This window comes from Saccopteryx bilineata, chromosome 8, assembly GCF_036850765.1.
Source record: "Saccopteryx bilineata isolate mSacBil1 chromosome 8, mSacBil1_pri_phased_curated, whole genome shotgun sequence".
In the NCBI taxonomy this organism is placed as follows: Eukaryota; Metazoa; Chordata; class Mammalia; order Chiroptera; family Emballonuridae; genus Saccopteryx; species Saccopteryx bilineata.
In genome coordinates, this window is record NC_089497.1 from 86,923,455 (window position 1) to 86,948,811 (window position 25,357).

General features: G+C 39.9%; 1 protein-coding gene across 1 annotated transcript; it reads right to left on the reverse strand.

Moving 5' to 3' along the window:
* On the reverse strand, positions 1 to 25,357 carry LRRIQ4 (leucine rich repeats and IQ motif containing 4). Its single transcript, XM_066241939.1, has 5 exons — positions 24,335 to 25,357; positions 9,004 to 9,177; positions 7,626 to 7,764; positions 5,646 to 5,842; positions 1 to 153 (listed from the first exon to the last, which is right to left on the reverse strand). Exons 1-5 carry the CDS (start codon positions 25,355 to 25,357, stop codon positions 1 to 3), a joined length of 1,686 nt encoding a protein of 561 aa, XP_066098036.1.

Genomic DNA, 25,357 nt, shown 5'->3' on the forward strand with positions numbered 1-25,357 from the left:
TTATTTCTTCTTTCCCTTTACAGGTTTTTCTTTTACAGCCTTCTTTCTTTTCTTATCTTTTGAAGAAATTTTTTTTTTCTTTCCCAGCTCTAACAGTGCATCAAATTTCCCCAGTCCTTTTCGTACCATCATTCCACGCCACCATGCCTGAATCTGAAAACGAGATAAACCCAGACAGTTTCAGCTGATATCAATGTGGACTGGGGATGGTTACATCTTTTTGTTCTGACATATGGTTTTAAAGATAGGGAGAATGGAACAGTAAACCGTATTTTTTCTCTTTCTCAATTAGCCAGTTATCCAGGAAATTTTTTCAAAAGTATTTAGTGCTGTCATGCACCAAGCACTGCTCTAAACCTTTGGGACAAAGCAGTTAAATACCAACATCACTGACTCTGGAGCTCACATTCCAATATGGGGAAGAGAGAGTAAATAATAAACTCATGAATGTATAATTAGACAGTGTTAAGTGCTCTGGAGAAAACAGTACAGAATAAGGGGAACTGGGAGCGCCTCTTTCCTGCCTCCTTCTTGTTATGAGACTTCCTGTGCCCCTGCCTACCTACAGCCAGTCCTCCCTGTCCCCTCACATGAATCTATTTTCTCTCATCTACTCTGCAACATTTCTCCTTCAGTAGTAATTAGACTCTTCACATGTTTAGCATCCAGAACTGCAAGAAAATAAGTTTCTGTTGTTTCAGCCACCCATCTAAGTGATGCGGTTATGGTAGCCTGAGCTAACTAAGGCAGCCATTTTTCCAATGAGGCCTACCCTGACCATCTCTTTTAAATGGAAATCTCACAACACATCCACTCACAATTTCTGGCAATCTCAGTTCCAGCTTTAACTTTTTTCCTATACCACTTGTTGCTTCCTAACACAGTATGTAATTTTATGTTTTATATTCCATGCTTTTATTCCCATCACACTAAGCTTTAAGTCACATGAGGACAGCAGTATTTGTGTTTTGTTCGCTGATAAATCTCCAGTGCCTAGAACAGAGTCTGGCACATAGTAGAAACTCAATAAATACCATATTTCCCCATGTATAAGACATACCCTTTTCCAAAAAATTTGGGGTCTAAAAACTGGGTGCATCTTATACAGTCGTTGTAGTTTTTTACTTGCACCTCCCACTTTTTTGCGCTTGTTGTCTTTGCATTCATTGTGTCGCACTTGTTACCAGTATATTACAGTAGATTACGTTTTGCCATGTTCTGCTCAGAAATGGCTCAGAAAAGATTATTGTACAGTGCTGAATTCAAGTTAAATGTGATCCAGTTTGCAAAAGTGAATGGAAATTGTGCTGTTGAACATAAGTTTGGTCATCCTTCAACTGAGAACTCAATCTGAGACTGGCTACAGGAAGAAGAAACCTTACTAAAAATACCATGGCAGAAGAAGGCCATGAGAGTCAAGTCAGCAAAATGGCCTGATTTAGAGAGGGAATTGAAGATATGGATTGAAGAGCAAAGGACAATTGGAATTCCTGTGTCCACAAAGATGGTTCAGCCCTGGCCAATTGGCTCAGCGGTAGAGCGTTGGCCTGGTGTGCGGGGGACCCGGGTTTGATTCCCGGCCAGGGCACATAGAAGAAGCGCCTATGCTTCTCCACCCCTCTCCCCCTCCTTCCTCTCTGTCTCTCTCTTCCCCTCCCGCAGCCAAGGCTCCATTGGAGCAAAGATGGCCTGGGCGCTGGGGATGGCTCCTTGGCCTCTGCCCCAGGTGCTAGAGTGGCTCTGGTCACGGCAGAGCGACGCCCCGGAGGGGCAGAGCATTGCCCCCTGGTGGGCAGAGTATCGCCCCTGGTGGGCGTGCCGGGTGGATCCCAGTCGGGCGCATGCAGGATTCTGTCTGTCTCTCCCCGTTTCCAGCTTCAGAAAAATACAAAAAAAAAAGATGGTTCAGCATGAAGCAAGAAGAACTGCTGATGAAAAAGAAGTTACTGATTTTAAAGGAAGACACAATTGGTGCTTCAGGTTAATGAAATGGAATGGACTAAGCATGCATACATGCACCAGGCCTGCCCAAAAGATGCCTGAAAGCTATGAGCAGAAGGTCCTGGAATTTCATCATAGTGTCATTCAATGTCGGAAGACACATCAGTTTGAGTTAGGACAGATTGCAAATATGGACAAAGTCTCCCTTCAATTTGATGTCCCAAGTAACAGAACTGTTGATAAGAAGGGGGTGAAACTGTAACTGTGAAGACAAGTGGACATGAAAAGAGCCATTATACAGTTGTTCTAGCTTGTTGTGCTGATGGAACCAAGCTGCCTCCTATGCTGATTTTTGAGTGCAAAACAATGCCAAAAGAAGACATTCCTCGAAGAGTGATTGTCCATGTTCATGACAAGGGTTGGATGGGTCAGGATGGGATGAAGATCTGGTTTGAGAAAGTTTGAGAAGGAGACCAGGTGGGCTGTTATGCAAACCTGCCCTATTGGTGCTTGTTCAGTTCAGGTCACACAGAACAAAAAACACAAAGAAGATTGCTAAAAAGCAAAAAACAAAACTTGCCATCATACCTGGAGGCTTGACATTCCAGCTCCAATCACTTGATGTCAGCATTAACAAACCCTTCAAAGCTGCCATGAGAGACGAATGGAATCAATGGATGAAGTCTTCTGGGGACAATTTAACACCAGCAGGAAGAGTGAAGAAACCAACCAAAGGAGAAGTTTATACCTGGGTGAAAAGGTCCTGGGGTAATATCAAGATTGAGATAATTGTTGAGTGATTTAAGAAGTGTGACATTTCAAATGCCATAGATGGAACTGAGGACAAGTCAGCATACGAAGACAATGATTTGTCATCAGACACAGATGAGGACAAGCTAATGGATGGGAGTTTTTACAGCAATGAAGAGTTGTATGAATTTTATAATGAATGAAACTTGAGTTCAATAACTTTATGTAATACATTATTTTTCAAATTTTGGGCCCCAAAATTAAGGTGCATCTTATACATGGGGAAATATAGTATCTGTTGAATGAAAGAATAAGTTCAGTGGGGGTATGCTGCTTTATATAATAAGGTAGATTAAGGGCAGGTGTGAGGATTTTGAGCAGAGACAGAGTCTTGTCCATATCTGGGGGAAATATCTCTGGAAGAGTTAGTGTGAAGACCCTGAGCCAGGAGCATGCTTGGATCTTGGAAACAGACTCAGGATCCTGTTTGTGACTCAAGTAAAGTCAAAATGGGAAAGGTGAGATAAGGAGTGAAAGCAGCAGACCAGTTAGGGTGGTGATTTTCCAGAATCCAGGAGGACAGTATTGCCCTCTAGTGGTATTCTGAAAATTTACAGGACTTTTTGTTTTAAAGTTTAGCAGTCTTCTATTGTATGACATGCAAGTCTGGTCCACCAAGGCTTTCCAAGGATGTACAGGCTTGGATAGTATGGAGGCAATCTGTTTCAAAACTTCACCTTCCACAAATATCTTTTCTTAAAATGTGTCTGCCTAGGAACACAGCTGCTGATTCTCCATTCCCACCTTCCACTTTGCAGCTGCCTCTCTGAATCTAACTCTGCCACACCTGAATCTAACTAGAGTGTGTTGCCCTGGACTCCAGACCTTAGGGACAGCGATAAAAAAAGGAATAATACAAAACAGTATTACTGATGTTAGCTCTGAGGACAGGGTAACCAATCCTGTTGCCTTCCAGCTCTTTGCCTTCAAGAAAATTGAAGGCAGACCAATTGATTTGTAGGATGAGAGCCTGCTATCTGATTTTGGGGGTTATAAATCAGAAAAAGTTCAAGAGATGTGTAAGGTGTTGCTATTTAAAACAAAATGTAGTTTAAAAAAAACCAACTCCTCCAATTCTTATCAACTTATTTATGTGAACAAAGTTTCTCAGCACTTCCTCTGTAAAACAAACATAGGCATAGAACTGATGTCAAGGTCTGTCTCATTCTAGCAATAAGTCATATTCATAAAAGGATACTTAAACTATGTGAAAAAGTTTCTGTCATGTATATATGTATTTCACAAAAATCCTATAGGTCAAATAATTAAACATCAAAAATTTTAATAGATGTTATATTGTTTTGGTGAATTTTAGAGTACAGTACTGATAATTGTAATATGACTAATAAAATGTCATTAAAAATCATTTGGTCACAGAAAAAATTAAATTTTAAAATTTAATTTACATGAGTATTTTTTTTGCTTAGAAGTATGAAAGGTGATCTATAAATGACTTAAACTTATATAGATGAGTAATAAATGTATACATGTATTTTAATATATACACACAAAACATTAAGATCAATTCTGAGGGGAAAATGGAATGAAAATACATGTTTAAGAAGAAAAGATGACAAAATTTTTTCCTGTAAAATAAGAGCTTGTTCAGTATTTTGCAAATTGATGTTGACTGACATATCAAATCAAAATGATATTTATTTTTTTTCATTTTTTCATTTTTCTGAAGCTGGAAACGGGGAGAGACAGTCAGACAGACTCCCGCATGCGCCTGACCGGGATCCACCCGGCACGCCCACCAGGGGCGACGCTCTGCCCACCAGGGGGCGATGCTCTGCCCATCCTGGGCGTCGCCATATTGTGACCAGAGCCACTCTAGCGCCTGAGGCAGAGGCCACAGAGCCATCCCCAGCGCCCGGGCCATCTTTGCTCCAATGGAGCCTTGGCTGCGGGAGGGGAAGAGAGAGACAGAGAGGAAAGTGCGGCGGAGGGGTGGAGAAGCAAATGGGCGCTTCTCCTGTGTGCCCTGGCCGGGAATCGAACCCGGGTCCTCCGCACGCTAGGCCGACGCTCTACCGCTGAGCCAACCGGCCAGGGCCATCAAAATGATATTTAGATCCCAGTGGATATATTTAAAATATTGATCTATTTGAAAATGTCCATATTTAAAATTCACTGGAAAGTAAATCCTGTGCAATTATTTAATCTTAGTGGCAAAAAAATTAAATACCAATTTTAAAATGTGTAAGACGGTATATGGTTTTTCGAAATGCTTTGAGGAAGTATCCAAAAAATATTACTTTATTCTCTCAGTGTAGTCATTCCTGAATATATACATTTTAAAATACATATTTTAATAGAAATCACTTTCCTCTTTTTTCCTTTATGTTATAGCTCAGGCATTACTTTGATTTATTAAAATTATGTGGTTTTGGTAGGTTATATTATCTCTGAGTTTATTTTCAGGAAAAATGGAAAATGATGATTTCAGTAGTGAAGGCTGATCGACCTATGTTTTGACAGCATCAGTCTGACTGCTGAGTAGAAAGTATATTTTAGGGGGAGCATGTGTTTATGCAGGGGTGTGAGAAGATGGGGACTTGGACCAGTTGAATAAAGAATACTGAATACTGGCTGAAGTGGACACATTCCTGGTCTGTCTGGGGTATCCTTACATTTCCTTGAGCTTGGGGGGCAAGGAAGAGAGCAACAGGCTCTTATCTCTTTTATTCTAGTTAGTGGCAGAATAGAACTCTGCCCATAAATGCCTTCATTTCTAAATTTTTAGCTTTATCTAACTGACTTTGTTAAGTCTCTACTCTCAAGGATAAGGTATAGTATAAAGAGCAGCCCATTGGATAATCTGTAACATGGCTAACACTAACCCCTCTCTAAAGCACTATGAATATATTATCCAGACATTTTGATGATTTTACCTTTGTTGTCATTATTCTCATATTGATTTTCTCCTTAAGGTATGTAACTATAGCTTCTATGCCTTCAGTGCACACTTCTATTGGGGGTTCTTCCATGGGATTGTCCATCAGTGTCAGAACCTTTAAATTCACTAGACATTCTATATTCTCCGGAAGTTCAGTGAGTAAGTTGTCCTCAAGCAGTAATTCTTGCAAAGCTGAAACAATTTGTTAAAATGATTATTTATCTTAAAAACAGGCAAGGTTAAAATGTGAATTTTTAAAGTATTCACAGTAGTGAGCTCTTTTGCTAACATTCACATTATAGCAGGTGTTGCCTTCTGTGTGTCAGAACTAAATCATATACGGTCTATCTCAACAGACTAGATTTTCTCTAGCAGGTAGGTAAATTTTGTCAACTACTTTACTATGTTCCTTGAATAGAATTAATAGATATTATTCTAGTTTTAGTAACTCCTCACTGTAAAAGATTAGATCATTTTAAAACTGTAATATGGATGTGGTTGACAATCACACAGACTCATTTATGTTTATATATAGGTATTTCACCTGTATAATAAATAGCACCTTCTGTTGTCTTCTCATGTTCTAGAGAGTAGGATTTGTATTCTTTTTTAAACTATGCCTAACAGGTTAACAATAAATTAAAATATCTAAAAAAAAAGGAATAAAATAAAATGTGAGTTCTTTGGTCCAGTCACTTTGAAATGTTTGCTTCCTACTGTGCCATGTCACAGAAGACATCTAATTTAATGAAGCCACCTGACCAGGCGGTGGCGCAGTGGATAGAGCGTCAGACTGGGATGTGGAGGACCCAGGGTCAAGACCCCGAGGTCACCAGCTTGAGTGTGGGCTCATCTGGTTTGAGCAAAGCTCACCAGCTTGGAGCCAAGGTCGCTGGCTCAAGCAAGGGGTTACTCAGTCTGCTGAAGGCCCATGGTCAAGGCACATATGAGAAAGCAATCAATGAACAACTAAAGTGCCCCAACAAAAAACTGATGATTGATGCTTCTCATCTCTCCGTTCCTGTCTGTCTGTCTCTATCTATCCCTCTCTCTGACTCTTGCTGTCTCTGTAAAAAAAATAAAAATAAAATAAAATAAAAATAATTTAATGAAGCCAACCCTAGTTCTCTAAAGCAACTCATGGTGCTGAAACTGCAGAAATAAGTACCAGAGACAGGAAAATGGTAAACACTAAAACATTTTGAGAATGTTTCATTCCTCCAGGGACCAAGAACAGGATATAAATATATGGTCAGGAGCATCACTAAGGAGTACTTCATCCATCCCCAGCCTTTAATCTCTGAATGTTTTGTAGGTAGGTAACAGCTGCCACTCATTTATTTATCCACCTTTTATGAAAAAAGAATAGTGATCATTTTAAAATATATCTATAAACTTGAACATTCAGTAGAAATCTGGCCCCAGTAGGAGCTCAGCAAAAGCTTGTTAAATGAATGGATGGATTAATGAACATATGGGTTAGCCTAGTGGAAAATGTCTCAGTATTTAGAAATAAATCATTTATGACTTTTCATGTCAATCATGCAGCTATGACAGCCTCCCTCTCCCTGCTGATTTCACCACTCTGAGTCAATATTTTTTTCTTTTCTTCCAGTGACTTAGTGACCTAATGTGAATTTACTATAGGACCCCCAACTCCCCATTCTAGCATGCTGTAGGTAGTCAGTAAATTATTGTTGGTGGTATAATGGCTATATGGAAGAATGCAAATTTTATTAGTAGTTGCTATTTTCTTTTCAATTCTCAATAAATAATCTGCCTTTGTGAGGCTCTTAGCTGCACTAATCAGACACCTAAACTTCCCCACATCACTAGTGAGTCCTGCAAAGAGGTAATAGGTTAGGTCCAAGTTCTCTAAAACTGAGATTGATCTTTAGTAAAGCAAAGAAGTCTTCATCGCGGGAAATGCTAGCCTCAAACTCTTCTAGGCTGTGGACTTATTAAGATTTCTTACCTTGTGCTTGGCAGATGTTATCTGGAAGTTGCTTAAGCAGATTGTGGCGGCAATCAAGAATTTTTAGGTTAGGCATTGATCCCAAGGCTGCTGGCAGGTACTCCAGATGGTTGTTCTCTATATGTAGCTCTTTAAGGTTCTGAAATAATGTGACAGTATACCATAATGATCCTTACATTGAAAAATGAATTAGAATAACTAGAATCACCTGTAAGTTCCCACACTTTTCAGTGAGGGTTAGTATGCATTGGAATAAAGGGGGGGGGACATTTAAAGGATAATCGTGAAAAAATAAAGTTATTTTGAGTTAAGCCACTAGATGTGGTTCCCACTTATGTAGAGAAAAGAGCACATAGGAATCTAGTGTTTATTTCATGAGAACTTTAGGGAAAAATAATTTGGATCATTTAACTACACACCTCATTTGCTCCCTTTCAGTAGCTAATTATCTGTGGCAGTTGCCTCAGAAGTGTAATTTCCTCAAATATGAATCCAACATTACCCATGTGGAAGTAGCCAAATGTACAGATAATAAGTTAACTATTTTCAAATTCACTGGGCAAAAGTTTGTTTGTATTGCACCGTAAGACTTTGGAAAGTGTGACATGACATATACATGGAGCAAGATGACGGCTGGAGCTCTATGAGCACAGGGCAAAAGAATGGAGAATCAGGAACAGAAACCTGTGTCATAGGTGAGAAGTATCATGCTCTATACACCATTGTTCAGTCCCATAACCAGGGATAATGTAGTGGCCCATGCCTACTTTATCAGTATTCAGAGTACAGTACCGGCAGCATGAAAAAAAAAAAAAACCAACTCTTTGAAGTATGCATGTAGATAAAGACACACTGGTATGGCTACTTTGAAGTTGTCTTGTTGCTTTGCTAGGATTTAGCACAGTGCTGTGGATCCATCTTCAGCAAATCTGGTGCAACAGTGAAATATTAGACCATGATTTGTTGTTGCCATGTAGGATGGGAGGTCTTACTGCCCAATCAAAAATGATGGCTCCCAGCCATGTCACCTGTGTGATACTTTAACTGCAAAATACTACAACTCTCAGGGGCAACTTATAAAAAGTAGAAACTAAATGAAAAGCCGTATGGCTCAATTTCTGCAAATAAAACTTGCTAAACCATACAGTGGGAAGGAATACGGTGTGATATAACCAATAACAATCACAACAAAATGTTCTTAGGTATAAAGCTGGGAGCTGTTCAGGAAGACAGTGGAAGCCTCAAAGTGTAATAATGACTGGAGCCGGAAATCTACTATGGTTGATTCTAATACAGCACTGCCATGCTTTCTCAATATTGGCCAACTTAACAATCAGGAAGTATGTACTTCCTCTCCTGCTCACTTGGGAAGGCTTACCTGTAGTTTGCTAATGTGATCTGGCACAAAGGTGAGCTTGGCTCCCTGATCTTGCCCAATGTATAATTTCTCTAAAAACTCTAAAGAAAAGATTTTTTCTGGGAATGAAGAGAACTGATTCCCAGTTAGTCCAAGCATCTTCAGTTTTGAAAGTGAGCCGAAGTCTGAAGGTAACTAGAAGTATGCCAAAAAGATAGGTTTCAGGTCAAGATAATTTTTAATGGTAAGAAAATAAATTAGGCCCTGGCCAGTGGCTCAGTGGATAGAAGGTCAGCCCAGCATATGGACATCCTGGGTTTGATTCTTGATCAGGGCACACACAGAAGAAGCTACCATCTGCTTACCCACCCCCACCTTCCCCTCCTGCATCCAGTGGCTAGATTGGTTTGAAAGTAGCCCCAGCCACTGAGAACAGCTCCATTGGAGCTCATCAGCCTCTGGCACTAAAGATAGCTTGGTATTCCAGCATCAGCCCCAGGTGGGGTTGCTTAGTGGGTCCTGATCAGGATGCACATGAAAGTCTAACTCACTAACTCCACTCCTTTCACCTAAAAAAGAAAAGAAAGAAAGATGGAAAGTAAATTGGGCTTTTATTTTTGAGGCAGATTTCTCAACAAAAAATAGAACAATTTAGCAATTCCTACTAATGATAAGTTTGCACATATGTTTGCATGTATAATATTTATACTTATGGATCTCAAGTTTGGAGTTCCACTTTTTCCTTGAGACTCTCTGCTCTTCACTTTTATGCACTGCTTTAAATTAGGGCAATTTTTAACCTTTATTACAAAGTTTTGAACTGTAGTGTAGCAAATGTTTGACACCACTGAAAGAAAAAGGACTAAATTTATTAGTGTAATATTGAAATTATAATATTTAGTTACTAGAACTGATCAATTTAGTGACATGACCTTTCACTCATGGGTTTAACTCATCAATTTTTTTACAAGTATGATTATCTTGTTATCAGGAAACAGTGTCTGGACAGTACTGCCATATACAGGTTGTACACTGCCCAAGTCTAAGGGTGCAGAATGGCACTGTGGCATTCAACAGCCCTGTTACTGCAACTGCACTTATGTAGGTTTTTTTGTATTCAATATTATTCTGTATTAGTTCCAGGCATACATCATATACTTTACAGAGTGGTTTCCTCAATATTTCAAGTATCCATCTGTCACCATACATAGTTATTAAATATTATTGACTATATTCTCTATACTGTACTTTAATTTACATCCTTGTGACTATTCTATAACTACCACTTTGTACTTCTCAATCCCTTCAACCTTCAGCCAGCCCTCAACCCACCTCCCCTCTAGCTACCACACTCCTGTTCTTTGTACCTGTGAGTCTGTTTCTAGTTTGTTTGTTTATTTTGCTGTTTAGATTCCACATATAAATGAAATCATATAGTATTTTTCTTTCTTTGTCTGATTTACTTCACTTAGCATTATACCTTCTAGGTCCATCCATGCTGTCACAAATAGTAAGATTTCATTCTTTTTTATGGCCATAACTTAGCAACTTTGAAATTTCAGTTGAAATTTCAGATGGAAGCAAACAGTGAAGACTGTTAGAGCTTGTCCTATTTCTTCCCTCCAGTGAGTAAAGAGCAAGGCTCGTGCCCCATGCAGGTTTAGGTAGGCCTTTCATAGGCTCCCAGGTTTTAGGTTTGGAAGGGCCTCTATTCTAACCCTTTAATATGGTGGTTGTATACATTTCATAGACAACCATTCAACCCATAGTTAAATAACATCTCCTAGAATGAAAACTTTGTTACCTTGGGTGTAGACTTTTAATCATCAGTTTTTCTTCTTTTTCAAGCCAAAATCCGTGTCACTCTTATGTCCATCTATTGGTCTTTATGGCCCTCTGGAACCACATGGAAAAGTCTTATTTTTAAAATGTATAATATGCTCACCTGACCTGTGGTGGTGCAGTGGATAAAGCATTGACCTGGAATGCTGAGGTCGCCTGCTTGAACCCCGGGCTTGTCCAGTCAAGGCCCAAAGGAGAAGTAACTACTATGTGTTGATGTTTTCTGTTCCTCCCCCACCTCTTCCTCTCGCTATCCTTTCTCTAAAATCAATAAATAAAATCTTTCTAAAAATGTATTACATGCTCACCTATTAATTGTGTTACAGAGATGCTGAGTTTCTTGTAGGAAAAAAAAAAGCCCAGCTATATATCTCAACAGCTTCTTAACTCACTTTGAAGGACTGTTCCTTAATCTAGCTTTATTCCTAGCTGGGAAATCCTTCCTAACAGTTCCCTGCTTAAACTCTTGGGTTTCCTAATCTGCCACTCTGCTTTCAAGTTCAGCTTAGCCTGTACCTCTCTATATATTGGTGAAATAGATAAATAATTGGCGAATAGGTCAAAAGAAAGCCCTTTGTAGAAATAACCTATCAATAAGTCTCATTCATCTAAATTTTCCATAAGACATTTTTCTTTTTATTGTGTAGGATGAGGGCTAATCTTTGTAAACATGGTATAAAATGTTTACAGTTTTATTAATTTTAAAAGGTTCAGAACCAGTCAATTAGTCCCAGAGAAACTTATGCTTAAGCTTTCCTCCCAGCTATTTCAGAACTCTTCATTACACACTTAGATCCCCTCAGTGCAAAGCGCCTACACTCAGTGCAATGCAAAATACTGAGAAAAGATTTTTCAAGCTAACCACTTCATTACAACCTAGTAGTTTTACTCTAGTTGCTGTTGATAGTTTTAATATTTGCTTTTCTTTTTCAAAGCACATTAAATGTTTAAAGGATTTTTCCCCACCTAGTATATTCAAGATCCATAATTAATCCCATCACAGTCATATTAAAGTATAGTAGAAATAAATCTGGATGTACAGAAAACATATGGAGCATCTAATGAGGATAATTACTGCTGACACAATAACGGAGCTATAGTCATTTTGCAAATGGGTTTTCTCCTTTAATGGAAATATATCATACAAAAAAATCCATCTACATATCTGGTGTAAGTCAGTTGTTTTCACATCTACCTACCTAGGCAAGAAAAAGCTACTGGGCAGACTTCAAAAGCCAGAAACCCATCAGGTAAATCTTTGGGATGAGAGAGAGAAGATAAGGAGCTTGCTTGACTGTCATTAAGGATAGAAAAGCCTTGGAAAGTTATAGGAGAGATTAGCATAAGAGGAAACCGAGAAGGGAAGACAAAAAACAAAAAATCATTGTCATAAGAATTGAAGCATAATAAGCATAAGTACATAGAGATTTTCATGTGCAATATATTTAACATGTCCACATTTCAGTGCAGTTGACTTGTGGTAAAATTTGGTATTGGATTAGGTTTATCTTTGTTAAGGAGCCATCTGAGTGTGATTTCCTCCTCCACCATGATCTCTTAAAATGTCTCTCAGGAAAGGATTAAATATTACTCATGACTCAACAGGAATTAAGTCAATGTGTTAATCTTTCCAAGGGCATTTTATATTCTGACTCTTTCACTCCAACTGTGGAAGAACAGATTTTATCTACTATAAAAAGAAGTTCTTCTTTAAAAAAATTTAATTGAATTTATTGGGGTGACATTGGTTAATAAGACTATACAGGTTTCAGGTGCAGAATTAAAGGAATTTCTTCTGTCTGTGGTAGAATGGTTGGGGGATAGGCAGAGGACCTCTCCTGGAACATTCAAATCCTCCAGGTCCTCACAAGACTTGCAAGCAGGGGAGCAGTTGGCCGCAGCAGTTCATCCTGGCTAATCCCCTAAACTAGTCTCCAAGGCCCCCTTTTCTCACTCATTTCTCCTCCATAAGGTTTCTAGAGAGCCAGGGCAGCCCTGCCCAGGCTCTCCTGTTGCTTCTTCTATTCTAGGCCCTTCCTTGTTTCACTGTCCCCAGTTTTTTGGGGGGGGGGTTTCCAACGACTACCCGCCACCATCCACCCTCCACTCCCCACTCCCCACCCCTCACTGTCCCCAGTTTTAATAAACTTTCTAAATAACCTGGACTCATTTTATAAATTTTTTCTGCATTAAGTCAAGAATCCATACACTACCGGCTGGCCTTAGGCCAACCCAAAGGGCTAGGTCCCTTATCTGGTCCTAATCCTTCCTAAGTCTTAAAACTTACTATCAAAATATTTACTTGCTGAAAGGCAGTTTTAAAACTCTATGACTGGGGGAGGGGAGAAAGTGGGGACAAATATATGTGATGGAAAATGGGTTGACTTTGGGTGATGAACACAACAGTTCAAATGCCATGAAGAGGCTCACCTGAAACCTATGTACTCTTGTCAATCAATGTCACACCAATGTATTTAATTTCTTAAAAAAAAACAACAACACTCTGTGGCAATTAGGAAAATAAAATATACACCCAAAGTTTTTGAAATTAAAAATTAAGTGAAAGATTAAAAGAAAAAAACACCTTTTTGGCCTAGGATTTTATAATGTATGGGGAACACATGAGACTGGTGTGTGGCCAGGAAAGACAGCTCTATTAGTTGGTTGTGGGTGTTGATTTCCAAAATTCCCTTTTTCTCCCTCTACAGTTGTCTTTTGCTTTTAAAAGAAATCTGTTCTCTTAAATGTTTAAATATTTAAAAAATAAAGAGACAAATACAAGTGTACCCACTACCCAAATCTTTTGTTAATAAACACAATGAAATGATATCAGAGAAATGGTGCCGTGAGGAACAATGCCGATAAATCTCCCCAAAATTTCAACAAGTTCTTCAACCAGAGACAGAAAAATCTATCCTTAGAACCTCCAGAAGTTCCACACTAAACGCGAAGGTATAATTGAGTGAAAAATTGACTAAATATATAATCAACCCCGAAGGAAATAAGGAGGAAGAAACACTCCGCCTTCCTCACTAACCTAAATAAGGGCTGCTTTCACTGGGAACTGAGAGTATAGGAACTAAGGCGGGCATAGGGTATGAATAGAACCAGACTGCGGCACAAATGTCCCAACCAGGCTGTGGCATGTACATCTGTTGGTCAAATAAGTTTGTAAATATGATATATATGTTTGCTCGCTTGTGACTTATATTGGGTGTGGGGGACAGGCTATAAGCAGGCCAGGTCGTTGTAGCCTAAGGTTTGGTTTTAGGGCTAAGCTTTTCCCCACACCCTTGACTGATTGTATGATCTGGGTGGTGCACTCTCATGAGGAATCCAATTATGCCTTGGATAAGTGACTTTGTATCAGAGACTTCCTTGTTTGTATATTGGATTAAGGGATTTTGGTTTTCTACACTATAAAATGGGACAGACCAGGAGCTGACTCACTCAGTTCCTGCTATCACGATTGCAGGGGCTTTCCTGATCCCTTGCCCTTCATGGGAAAAGCTGGTTTTCTGCTTTTCCCTTGTCTTCTTTTGTGGTTTGCCTGTCTTGGTGAGACACCAATAAATAGGATGGCCCCCCATCCTCTGACTCCACCATTTCTTTATTGTCTGCCCAAATCCAATGGGAACCTGCATGTGAATGGCCATGATGACGGCTCCTGGCCTTACAACATCCAAGCCGAGGAAAAACTGTGCTTGTGGCAACCCAGTCAAAACAAGTTAACGCTCTCGTCAAATCCAGACAAAGAAAGGCACTTGGGACAGCCATCACCCCCGATCTCCTGGTCGGCAGGCGCAGATAGTAGGCGAGAGATTCGTCCTAGAGCCCCAGGAGTGGGTGGGCGCCTGTGTTACCGGACAGAGGGGAAGGGTCAGAGGCCTTTCTGTGGGCCAAAACCGAAGTCTCGGGGTTGCCCCTGTGCCCCAAAAAGCAGCATGTGGGGAGTGAGTGGGAGCAAAATTCCCTACACTGGAACTTTTCCATGTGGGTGGGGCACCTCACCCAGAGTGAGAGGCAGCCAGCCTGATCTCCTGGTCGGCAAGCACGGATAGTGGGCGAGAGATTCCTGCGGGAGTGGGCGCCTATGTTCCCGGACAGAGGGGCAGAGTCAGAGATCTTTGTATGGGCTGAAGCCCCGCCTGATTATACTAGCAGCCCTGACTGATTGAGCCTTACCCAGAGCCCTGCACTGAATGGGAATAGAGTGGGGATTTGCCAGCTCTTTGAGCCTCTCACTCTCCAGGCAGAGGCAGCAGCAACCCCATAGCTGGATCATCAGGCTTCTAATTCAGGAAGAAAAGACTAGGAGAGAGGCTCCAGTAATACGGACTCTCTCATCGGCGGAGCCTGCAAATGCTAATGAGCCTCGACTGCCAACAAGACTGAAGCCCAATATATGACATCGCCATAGAGACTTATCAATTGCAAACCTCTACCTAAGTGTGCCACAGGGGCAGAACCCGGGGTACAGAGTCACCGACCAGGAAGAGGGAGAGAAAAGAAAAAGCAAGAAGATAACCTCACTTTATAACGTATCCTATTTTATTATATTTGTTTGTTTGTTTCTCTAATCTTCTTGTCTTGATTATTTTCTTCCTCTTCCAATTTGGTCATTTAATTCTCTGCTGCTCTTACTCTCTCCTCTCCTTGAACTACACTACCCATAAGTGTTACATCTCCCATTATCTTTTCTTTCTTCTTCCTTTCTCTCTATGAGAGTTGCAATCCAAAACACTTAACTTTCTCTCTCTCTCTCCTTTTATTCTTTTTCTTCTTTTTGTGTTTTCCTCTTTCTTTTTTTTTCCTCCCTCTATATTAGTTTCTTCTTTTCTCTTTTACTTTTCCTCTCATTCAATCCTCAATCACAAACAAATTACTTTATCTGGGACTCAATTTTTTCTTTGTGGCTTTGGGGGTTTTTCACTTCGCTTTTTTAACTCACTAGCAGTGCTCCCAACCCTGGCTCTCCACTTTATCTAGTTCTTGCTCCACTAAATACAATAGTACTTTTAAATTTTTTCCCCTTTTTCCTATTTCCCTCTTATTCCTCTCATCACATCTCTTAGTCAACCATCACCTAAAAGCAAATCATTTTATTCTTTATTCTTGACCCAAATTTTTTCCTTTTTTGCATTTTGTGGGTCCATAACCCCTTTTTTGCCCCTTTATCAATTCTCCCCACTGATGCCCTCCATTATAAGTAGTATTTGTTCTATTTAGCACAATATAATTCACAGTTTACCACAAGATTTTCTCAAGAAGGAAGGGAGAGGAGAGGAGAGGGAAAAAAAGGGGGGGATAAACATTGTTTTTATTTATTCTTTTTTATTTTTAACTTTTTATTCTTTATTAATTCTTATTAATACAATCAACAAAACCACCCTCAGATGCCATTAAGGAAAAAGAAATAGAATATCATGGGTTCAAAAGACAGAGAAGTAGCACAGATAGATGAGGAAAAATCTATAGAGAAAAAATTTAATATATTGGAAACCTTGGAGCTAAATGACAGAGAATTTAAAATAGAAATCCTAAAAATACTCAGAGATATACAAGAAAACACAGAAAGGCAATTTAGGGAGCTCAGAAAACAACTCAATGAACACAAAGAATATATTACCAAGAAAACTGAAACTATAAAAACAAATCAAACAGAGATGAAAAACTCAATTCACGAGCTGAAAAATGAGGTAACAAGCTTAGTTAATAAAACAGGCCAGATAGAAGGTAGGATTAGTGAAATAGAAGACAAGCAACTTGAGGCACAACAAAGAGAAGAAGAAAGAGACTCAACAATTTTTAAAAAATGAGAAAGCCCTACAGGAATTGTCTGACTCCATCAAAAAGAATAACGTAAGAATAATAGGTATATCAGAGGGAGAAAAGAGAGAAAATGAAATAGAGAACATATTCAAACAAATAATAAATGAGAACTTCCCAAGCCTATGGAAAGAACTAAAGCCTCAAATTCAAGAAGTAAACAGAACACCAATTTTTTTTTTGTATTTTTCTGAAGCTGGAAATGGGGAGAGACAGTCAGACAGACTCCCACATGTGCCCGACCAGGATCCACCCGGCACGCCCACCAGGGGCGACGCTCTGCCCACCAGGGGGCGATGCTCTACCCCTCCGGGGCATCGCTCTGCCGTGACCAGAGCCACTCTAGTGCCTGGGGCAGCGGCCAAGGAGCCATCCCCAATGCCCGGGCCATCTTTGCTCCAATGGAGCATTGGCTGCGGGAAGGGAAGAGAGAGACAGAGAGGAAGGAGGGGGAGGGGTGGAGAAGCAAATGGGCGCTTCTCCTATGTGCCCTGGCCAGGAATCAAACCCGGGTCTCCCGCACGCCAGGCCGACGCTCTACTGCTGAGCCAACGGGACAGGGCCAACATCGAGTTTTTTAACCCCAACAAACCTACTCCAAGGCATATCATAATGAAATTGGCACAAACCAATGACAAAGAAAAAAGTCTCAAGGCAGCCAGGGAAAAGAAGAATACACCATATAAAGGAAGGCCCATTAGATTATCCCCAGAGTTCTCAATAGAAACTTTACAAGCTAGAAGAGAGTAGACCCCATATTTAACACTTTTTTTTTTTCTGAAGCTGGAAATGGGGAGAGACAGTTAGACAGACTCCCGCATGCACCCGACCGGGATCCACCCGGCACGCCCACCAGGGGCAACGCTCTGCCCACCAGGGGGCGATGCTCTGTCCCTCCGGGGCATCGCTCTGCCACGACCAGAGCCACTCTAGCGCCTGGGGCAGAGGCCAAGGAGCCATCCCCAGCACCCGGGCCATCCTTGCTCCAATGGAGCCTTGGCTGTGGGAGGGGAAGAGAGGGACAGAGAGGAAGGAGGGGGTAAAGGTGGAGAAGCAAATGGGCGCTTCTCCTATGTGCCCTGGCCGGGAATCGAACCCGGGTCCCCCGCACGCCAGGCCTACGCTCTACTGCTGAGCCAACCGGCCAGGGCCGACCCCATATTTAAAGTCCTGAAAGAGAGGAACTTTCAGCCACAAATACTATACCCATCAAAGCTATCCTTCAAATATGAAGGAGAGATAAAAACATTCACAGATACAGAAAAGATGAGGGAATTTATCATCAGAAAACCTTCACTCGAGGAATTACTAAAGGAGGTTTTCCAACCAGATACAAAGAACAACAAGAACAACAAAAACCGCAGGTAAAAGTTTCACCAAGAACAAAATAAAACCAAATTTAAACTGTGACAACAAAAAAAAGGGGGGGGGAGAGGATGAGATTAACAGTAACAAAGGACAATGGAGTGCAAAAGTACTCACAAGATAGTGCGCTACAATAAACAGGGTAGGAACCCTTTTCATTACTTAATGGTAACCACCCTTGAAAAAACCACCATAGAAGCACATGAAGTACAAAAGATAGCAACAGAGGAAATATGTATGGAATACAACCAAACAAAATCAAAAGATAGAAAAATGAAAGAGAAGAATCAAACAACACACAAAACTAACAGAAAGCAATCTATAAAATGGCAATAGGGAACTCACAAGTGTCACTAAATGTAAATGGATTAAACTCACCAATAAAAAGGCACAGAGTAGCAGAATGGATTAAAAAAAATCCAACTGTATGCTGCCTACAAGAAACTCATCTAAGCAACAAGGATAAAAACAAATCAAAGTGAAAGGCTGGAAAACAATACTTCAAGCAAATAACATAAAAAAAACCAGGTGTAGCAATACTCATATCTGATAATGCTTACTACAAGACAGCAAAAGTACTCAGAGACAAAAATGGTCATTTCATAATGATTCAGGGGACATTGAATCAAGAAGACAGAACAATTCTAAATATATATGCATCAAACAAAGGAGCACCAAAATATATAAGACAACTATTTATTGACCTTAAAACAAAAACTGACAAAAATACAATCATACTTGGAGACCTCAATACACTGCTGATGGTTCTAGATTGGTCATCCAAACAGAGAATCAATAAAGATATATTGGCCTTAAACAAAACACTAGAGCACCTGGATATGCTAGACATCTACAGGACATTTCATCCCAAAGTGACAGAGTATACATTTTTCTCCAGTGTACATGGATCATTCTCAAGAATTGACCATATGTTGGGCCACAAAAACAACATCAGCAAATTCAGAAAAATCGAAGTTGTACCAAGCATATTTTCTGATCATAAAGCCTTGAAACTAGAATTCAACTGCAAAAAAGAGAAAAAAACCCCACAAAAATGTGGAAACTAAACAACATACTTTTACAAAATAATTAATGGGTCAAAGAAGAAATAAGCGCAGAGATCAAAAGATATATACAGACAAATGAACATGACAATACGACATATCAGGATCTATGGGATGCAGCAAAAGCAGTGATAAGAGGGAAGTTCATATCACTTCAGGCCTATATGAACAAACAAGAGAGAGCCCAAGTGAACCACTTAACTTCCCACCTTAAGGAACTAGAAAAAGAAGAACAAAGACAACCCAAAACCAGCCGAAGAAAGGAGATAATAAAAATCAGAGCAGAAATAAATGAAATAGAGAACAGAAAAACTATAGAAAAAATTAATAGAACAAGGAACTGGTTCTTTGAAAAGATAAACAAAATTGATAAACCCTTGGCAAGACTTACCAAGGAAAAAAGAGAAAAAACTCATATAAACAAAATCCAAAATGAGGCCCTGGCCGGTTGGCTCAGTGGTAGAGCATAGGCCTGGCATGCAGAAGTCCTGGGTTCGATTCCCGGCCAGGGCACACAGGAGAAGCGCCCATCTGCTTCTTACCCCTTCCCCTCTCCTTTCTCTCTGTTTCTCTCTTCCCCTACTGCAGCCAAGGCTCCATTGGAGCAAAGATGGCCCGGGCATTGGGGATGGCTTCATGGCCTCTGCCTCAGGCGCTAGAGTGGCTCTGGTTGTAACAGAGCGACGCCCCAGATGGGCAGAACATCGCCCCCTGGTGGGCGTGCTGGGCGGATCCCTGTTGGGTGCATGCGGAAGTCTGTCTGACTGCCTCCCCATTTCCAGCGTCAGAAAAATACAAAAAAAAAATCTAAAATGAAAGGAGAAATCACCACAAACATTATAGAAATACAAAGAATTATTGTAGAATACTATGAAAAACTTTATGCCACTAAATTCAACAATCTAGAAGAAATGGATAAATTCCTAGAACAATACAACCTTCCTAGACTGAGTCAAGAAGAAGCAGAAAGCCTAAACAGACCAATTAGTAGGGAAGAAATAGAAAAAACTATTAAAAACCTCCCCAAAAATAAAGGTCCAGGCCCAGATGGTTATACTAGCGAATTCTATCAAACATTCAAAGAAGACTTGGTTCCTATTCTACTCAAAATCTTCCAAAAAATTGAAGAAAAAGCAATACTTCCAAAAACATTTTATGAGGTCAACATAATCCTCATACCAAAACCAGGCAAGAACAGCACAAAAAAAGAAAACTACAGACCAATATCTCTAATGAATACAGATGCTAAAATACTAAACAAAATACTAGCTAATCAAATACAACAACATATTAAAAATAATACATCACAATCAAGTGGGATTCATCCCAGAATCTCAAGGATCGTTCAACATACGTAAAACAGTTAACGTAATACACCATATCAACAAAACAAAGAACAAAAACCACATGATCTTATCAATAGATGCAGAAAAGGCATTCGATAAAATACAACACAATTTTATGTTTAAGACTCTCAACAAATGGGTATAGAAGGAAAATATCTCAACATGATAAAGGCCATGTATGTTAAACCATCAGCTAACATCATATTAAATGGCACAAAACTGAAGGCTTTGTCCCCTTAAATCAGGAACAAGACAGGGTTGTCCACTCTCTCCACTCTTATTTAATGTGGTGCTAGAGGTTCTAGCCAGAGCAATCAGAGAAGACAGAGAAATAAAAGCATCTATATCAGAAAACAAGTAGTAAAGGTATCACTTTTTGCAGATGATATGATCCTATACATCGAAACTCCAAAGAATCTACAAAAAGACTACTAGAAACAATAAGCCAATACAGTAAGGTTGCAGGATACAAAATTAACATACAAAAGTCCATAGCTTTTCTATATGCCAACATTGAAACATTAGAGAACAAACTAAAAAAATAATCCTCTTCACGATTGCAACAAAAAAAATAAAATACCTAGGAATAAACATAACAAAGAATGTAAAGGACTTATATAATGAAAACTACAAACCAAAAATTGAAAAAGGTACAATGAGATGGAAGAATATTCCTTGTTCTTGGATAGGAAGAATAAACATAATCAAGATGGCCATATTACCCAAAGCAATATACAAATTTAATGCAATTCCCATCAAAATTGCAATGACATTTTTAAAGAAATGGAACAAAAAATCATCAGATTTATATGAAACTATAAAAAACCCCAAATAGTCAAAGCAGTCCTAAAGAAAAAGAACGAAGCTGGGCGTATTACAATACCAGACTTCAAACTATATTATAGAGCCACGACAATCAAAACAGCATGGTATTGGCAGAAAAATAGACACTCAGATCAATGTAACAGAATAGAAAGTCCAGAAATAAAACCACATATATATGATCAAATAATTTTTGATAAAAGGGCCAACAACACACAATAGAGAGAAGAAAGCCTCTTCAACAAGTGGTACTGGGAAAACTGGAAAGCCACATGCAAAAGAATGAAACTCGACTACATTTTGTCCCCTTGTACTAAAATTAATTCAAAATGGCTCAAAGACCTAAATATAAGACCTGAAACAATAAAGTACATAGAAGAAGATATAGGTACTAAACTCATAGACCTTGGGTTTTTTTTAAAAAAATTTTATTTATTAATTTTTTTTTTTTACAGAGACAGAGAGTGAGTCAGAGAGAGGGATAGACAGGGACAGACAGAAACAAAGAGAGATGAGAAGCATCAATCATTAGTTTTTCATTGCGTGTTGCAACATCTTAGTTGTTCATTGATTGCTTTCTCATATGTGCCTTGACCGCAGGCCTTTAGTAGACCAAGTAACCCCTTGCTGTAGCCAGCGACCTTGGGTTCAAGCTGGTGGGCTTTTCCTCAAACCAGATGAGGCCGCACTCAAGCTGGCGACCTCGGGGTCTCGAATCTGGGTCTTCCGCATCCCAGTCCGACGCTCTATCCACTGTGCCACTGCATGGTCAGGCTGGACCTGGTTTTAAAGAGCATTTTATGAATTTGACTCCAAAGGCAAGGGAAGTGAAGGCAAAAATAAATGAATGGGACTACATCAGACTAAGAAGTTTTTGCTCAGCAAGAGAAACTGACAACAAAATAAACAGACAGCCAACTAAATGGGAAATGATATTTTCAAACAACAGCACAGATAAGGGCCTAATATCCAAAATATACAAAGAACTCATAAAACTCAACAACAAACAAACAAACAATCCAATAAAAATATGGGAAGAGGACATGAACAGACACTTCTCTCAGGAAGAAATACAAATGGTCAACAGATATATAAAAAGATGCTCATCTTCATTAGTTATTAGAGAAATGCAAATCAAAACTGCAATGAGATACCACCTCACACCTTTAGATTAGTTATTATTAACGAGACAGGTAATAGCAAATGTTGGAGAGGCTGTGGAGAAAAAGAACCCTCATTCACTGTTGGTGGGAATGTAAAGTAGTACAACCATTATGGAAGAAAGTATGGTGGTTCCTCAAAAGCTGAAAATAGAACTACCTTATGACCCAGCAATACCTCTACTGGGATATACCCCCAAAACTCAGAAACACTGATACGTAAAGACACATGTAGCCCCATGTTCATAGCAGCATTGTTCACAGTGGCCAAGACATGGAAACAACCAAAAAGCCCTTCAATAGAATACTGGATAAAGAAGATGTGGCACATATACACTATGGAATACTACTCAGCCATAAGAAATGATGACATCAGAGCATTTACAACAAAATGGTGGGATCTTGATAGCATTATATGAAGTGAAATAAGTAAATCAGAAAAAACCAAGAACTGCATTATTCCATACGTAGGTGGGACATAAAAACGAGACTAAGAGACATTGATAAGAGTGTGGTGGTTGGGGGGAGGGGGGGAGGAAGAGGGGAAGGGGAGGGGAGGAGCACAAAGAAAACTAGATAGAACGTGACAGAGGACAATCTGACTTTGGGTGATGGGAATGCAACATAATTGAATGCCAAGATAAACTGGACATGTTTTCTTTGAACATATGTACCCTGATTTATTGATGTCATCCTAGTAAAATTAATAAAATAAAATAAAATAAATAAATAAACACAATGAAATACTGCAATTAAAATTGTATTTCTTGGCCTGACCCATGGTGGCGCAGTGGATCAAGCATCAACCTGGAACACTGAGGTTGCCAATTTGAAACCCTGGGCTTGCCAGGTCAAGGCACATATGGGAGTTGATGCTTCCTGCTCCTCCCCCCTTCTTTCTCTCTCTTCTCTCTGAAAATCGAATAAAGTCTTAATAAAAAAAGTTTAATTTCTCCACAATTCCCCTTCTCACTGGATTCCCAGAGGCAGCCACTACTAGGCATGTAATGAGTTTTTTCCAGGCCATTTTTTTATACTTACATGACACATATAAATATCCATAAAATATGTTGTTGTATATATATGTATTTTTGTGTAATTATAAATTTATAAGTGACATCATAGAATTCTGCAATTTGGTGTTTTCCTTTTTATAAAATAAACATTACCATTTTGAGATTTAATCACTTTGGCACCTATAGCTCCAGTTCACTTAAATTATTGTATAATATTCCACTGTACGACTATGCCACAATTTACTTGCTCTTTTCTCTACTGACTGACATTCAGACTGTCTCCCAATACCTTATGATTATCAAAAATACTATGATGAATTTGTGAGCAGGTCACCTGCACACACGGGAGAGAGTTCCTCTAAGGATAAAGTTGTTTTCGCAGTTTCCCATGAATGGACCATTAAGGCCCAAGATTGTATGTGTCAGAAAAATTTCCTGTTTAACAGGAAATCCTGTTAGGCGGCAGTCTTTTTTAAGAACATAGACCCTGGAGCCCCGCAGCGCTGGGTGGGGAGCCTGCCGCCATCACTTACAGGTGTGTGGCCTTGACTTGTTAGTTATGCCGCTTGTGCCTTGTTTCCCTCATATGTCACAGAGAATTATATTACACATGTCAAAAATTATTGTGAGGAATAAATGAGATAATCTATGTAAAAAACATTTTGCTCAGTGGCTGACATACATATTAAAAATAATCATTAGCTACTACTTATAATTAATATTGTTATTTGCAGGGGAGGGGGGAAAGTAATATAAATGATCACTTTGTTGGATATATTTGTTAACCCTGGATTTTCGCTCATAAAGTCAGTTTGAATTTTCTGATGATTAGACATAGAACCACAGGAACTTAGAGCAGGAAGGGCCTTTGATGAGAGCAGAGTGGCTGCTAGGGAGGGAAAGACTACCTGACATAGTTTATTATCATCCAGTGCTAGGATCTCCAGGTTCTTCAGAGCACAGATCTGCGATGGCAGGCTGTCCAGATGATTCTGACTGAGATCCAGGAAGCGCAGGCTGACCAGCCGCCGGACAGAGCGCCGCAGCACCCGCAGGCCCGTGTTGCACAGGTAGAGCAGCTGCAGTGAGGTCCACTTGCAGAGGAGGTGTGGCACCTTCCCCAGGGGGTTCCCGCTCAGCCCGATGTCCGTCATCTCTGCAAGCTCCTCCAGGGTGTGTGGGATGCAGTGGATGTGGTTGTGGGATAAATTCAGCACCAACAATTTGCTACACTTGCACAGAGAATCGGGTAGAAAGTACAGGCTGTTATGAGCCACATAGAACTTCTGCAGCCTGGTCAGGTTCCCTATCTCTTCTGGGATGATTGTTAATTTGTTCTCATCCAGGTCAATGATCTCCAGGTTGGAGAGAGCACAGAGCTCCAGTGGAAAAGCTTCAATTTGGTTTTGCTGCAGGTAGACCTCCTTAAGTTTGGTCTGGTTCACAATTTCCACAGGCAGAGATTTCAGGTGGTTTCTAGACAGTCCAAGCAGCTCAAGATGGTGAAGGTGTTTACAGATTTCGGTGGGGATCTGCCCCAGGTTGGTGCGGTAGAGGCGGAGCTCGCGCAGCTGGCGGAGATTGCTGAGTATGGGAATGGAGGAAGGGAGGAGCAGGTTGTCGCTCAGGTCCAGGCCCTCCAGGTTGCTGAGCCTTCCTAGCGTGGGGCACAGCTCGCTCAGCTTGTTCTTGTTTAGGTAGAGGATTCTGACATTCTTTAAATACTGAATATCCTGGGGGATTTCTTTAATTTGGTTATTTTCCAGATGCACTTCTTCTAACTCTTTTAATTCTAAGATCTCCAATGGAATGGTAGCTAAGTTCTGATTAGAAGCATCAATGAAAAATGTTCTATCAGAGATATGCTGTGGATCATATTTCTGATGTATTTTAGATGCACGGTCTTCTGATTTTATGATGTCATTTGACAT

Bases quoted from the DNA above. Each gene is read 5' to 3' on its own strand.
- LRRIQ4 (XM_066241939.1), bottom strand. From the start codon at position 25,357: ATGTCAAATGACATCATAAAATCAGAAGACCGTGCATCTAAAATACAT. The intron at 9,178-24,334 runs GTAGTCTTTCCC...GCATACTTCTAG, and splicing joins ATGATAATAAACTATGTCAG to TTACCTTCAGACTTCGGCTC. The intron at 7,765-9,003 runs GTAAGCCTTCCC...ACATTATTTCAG, and splicing joins ATCACATTAGCAAACTACAG to AACCTTAAAGAGCTACATAT.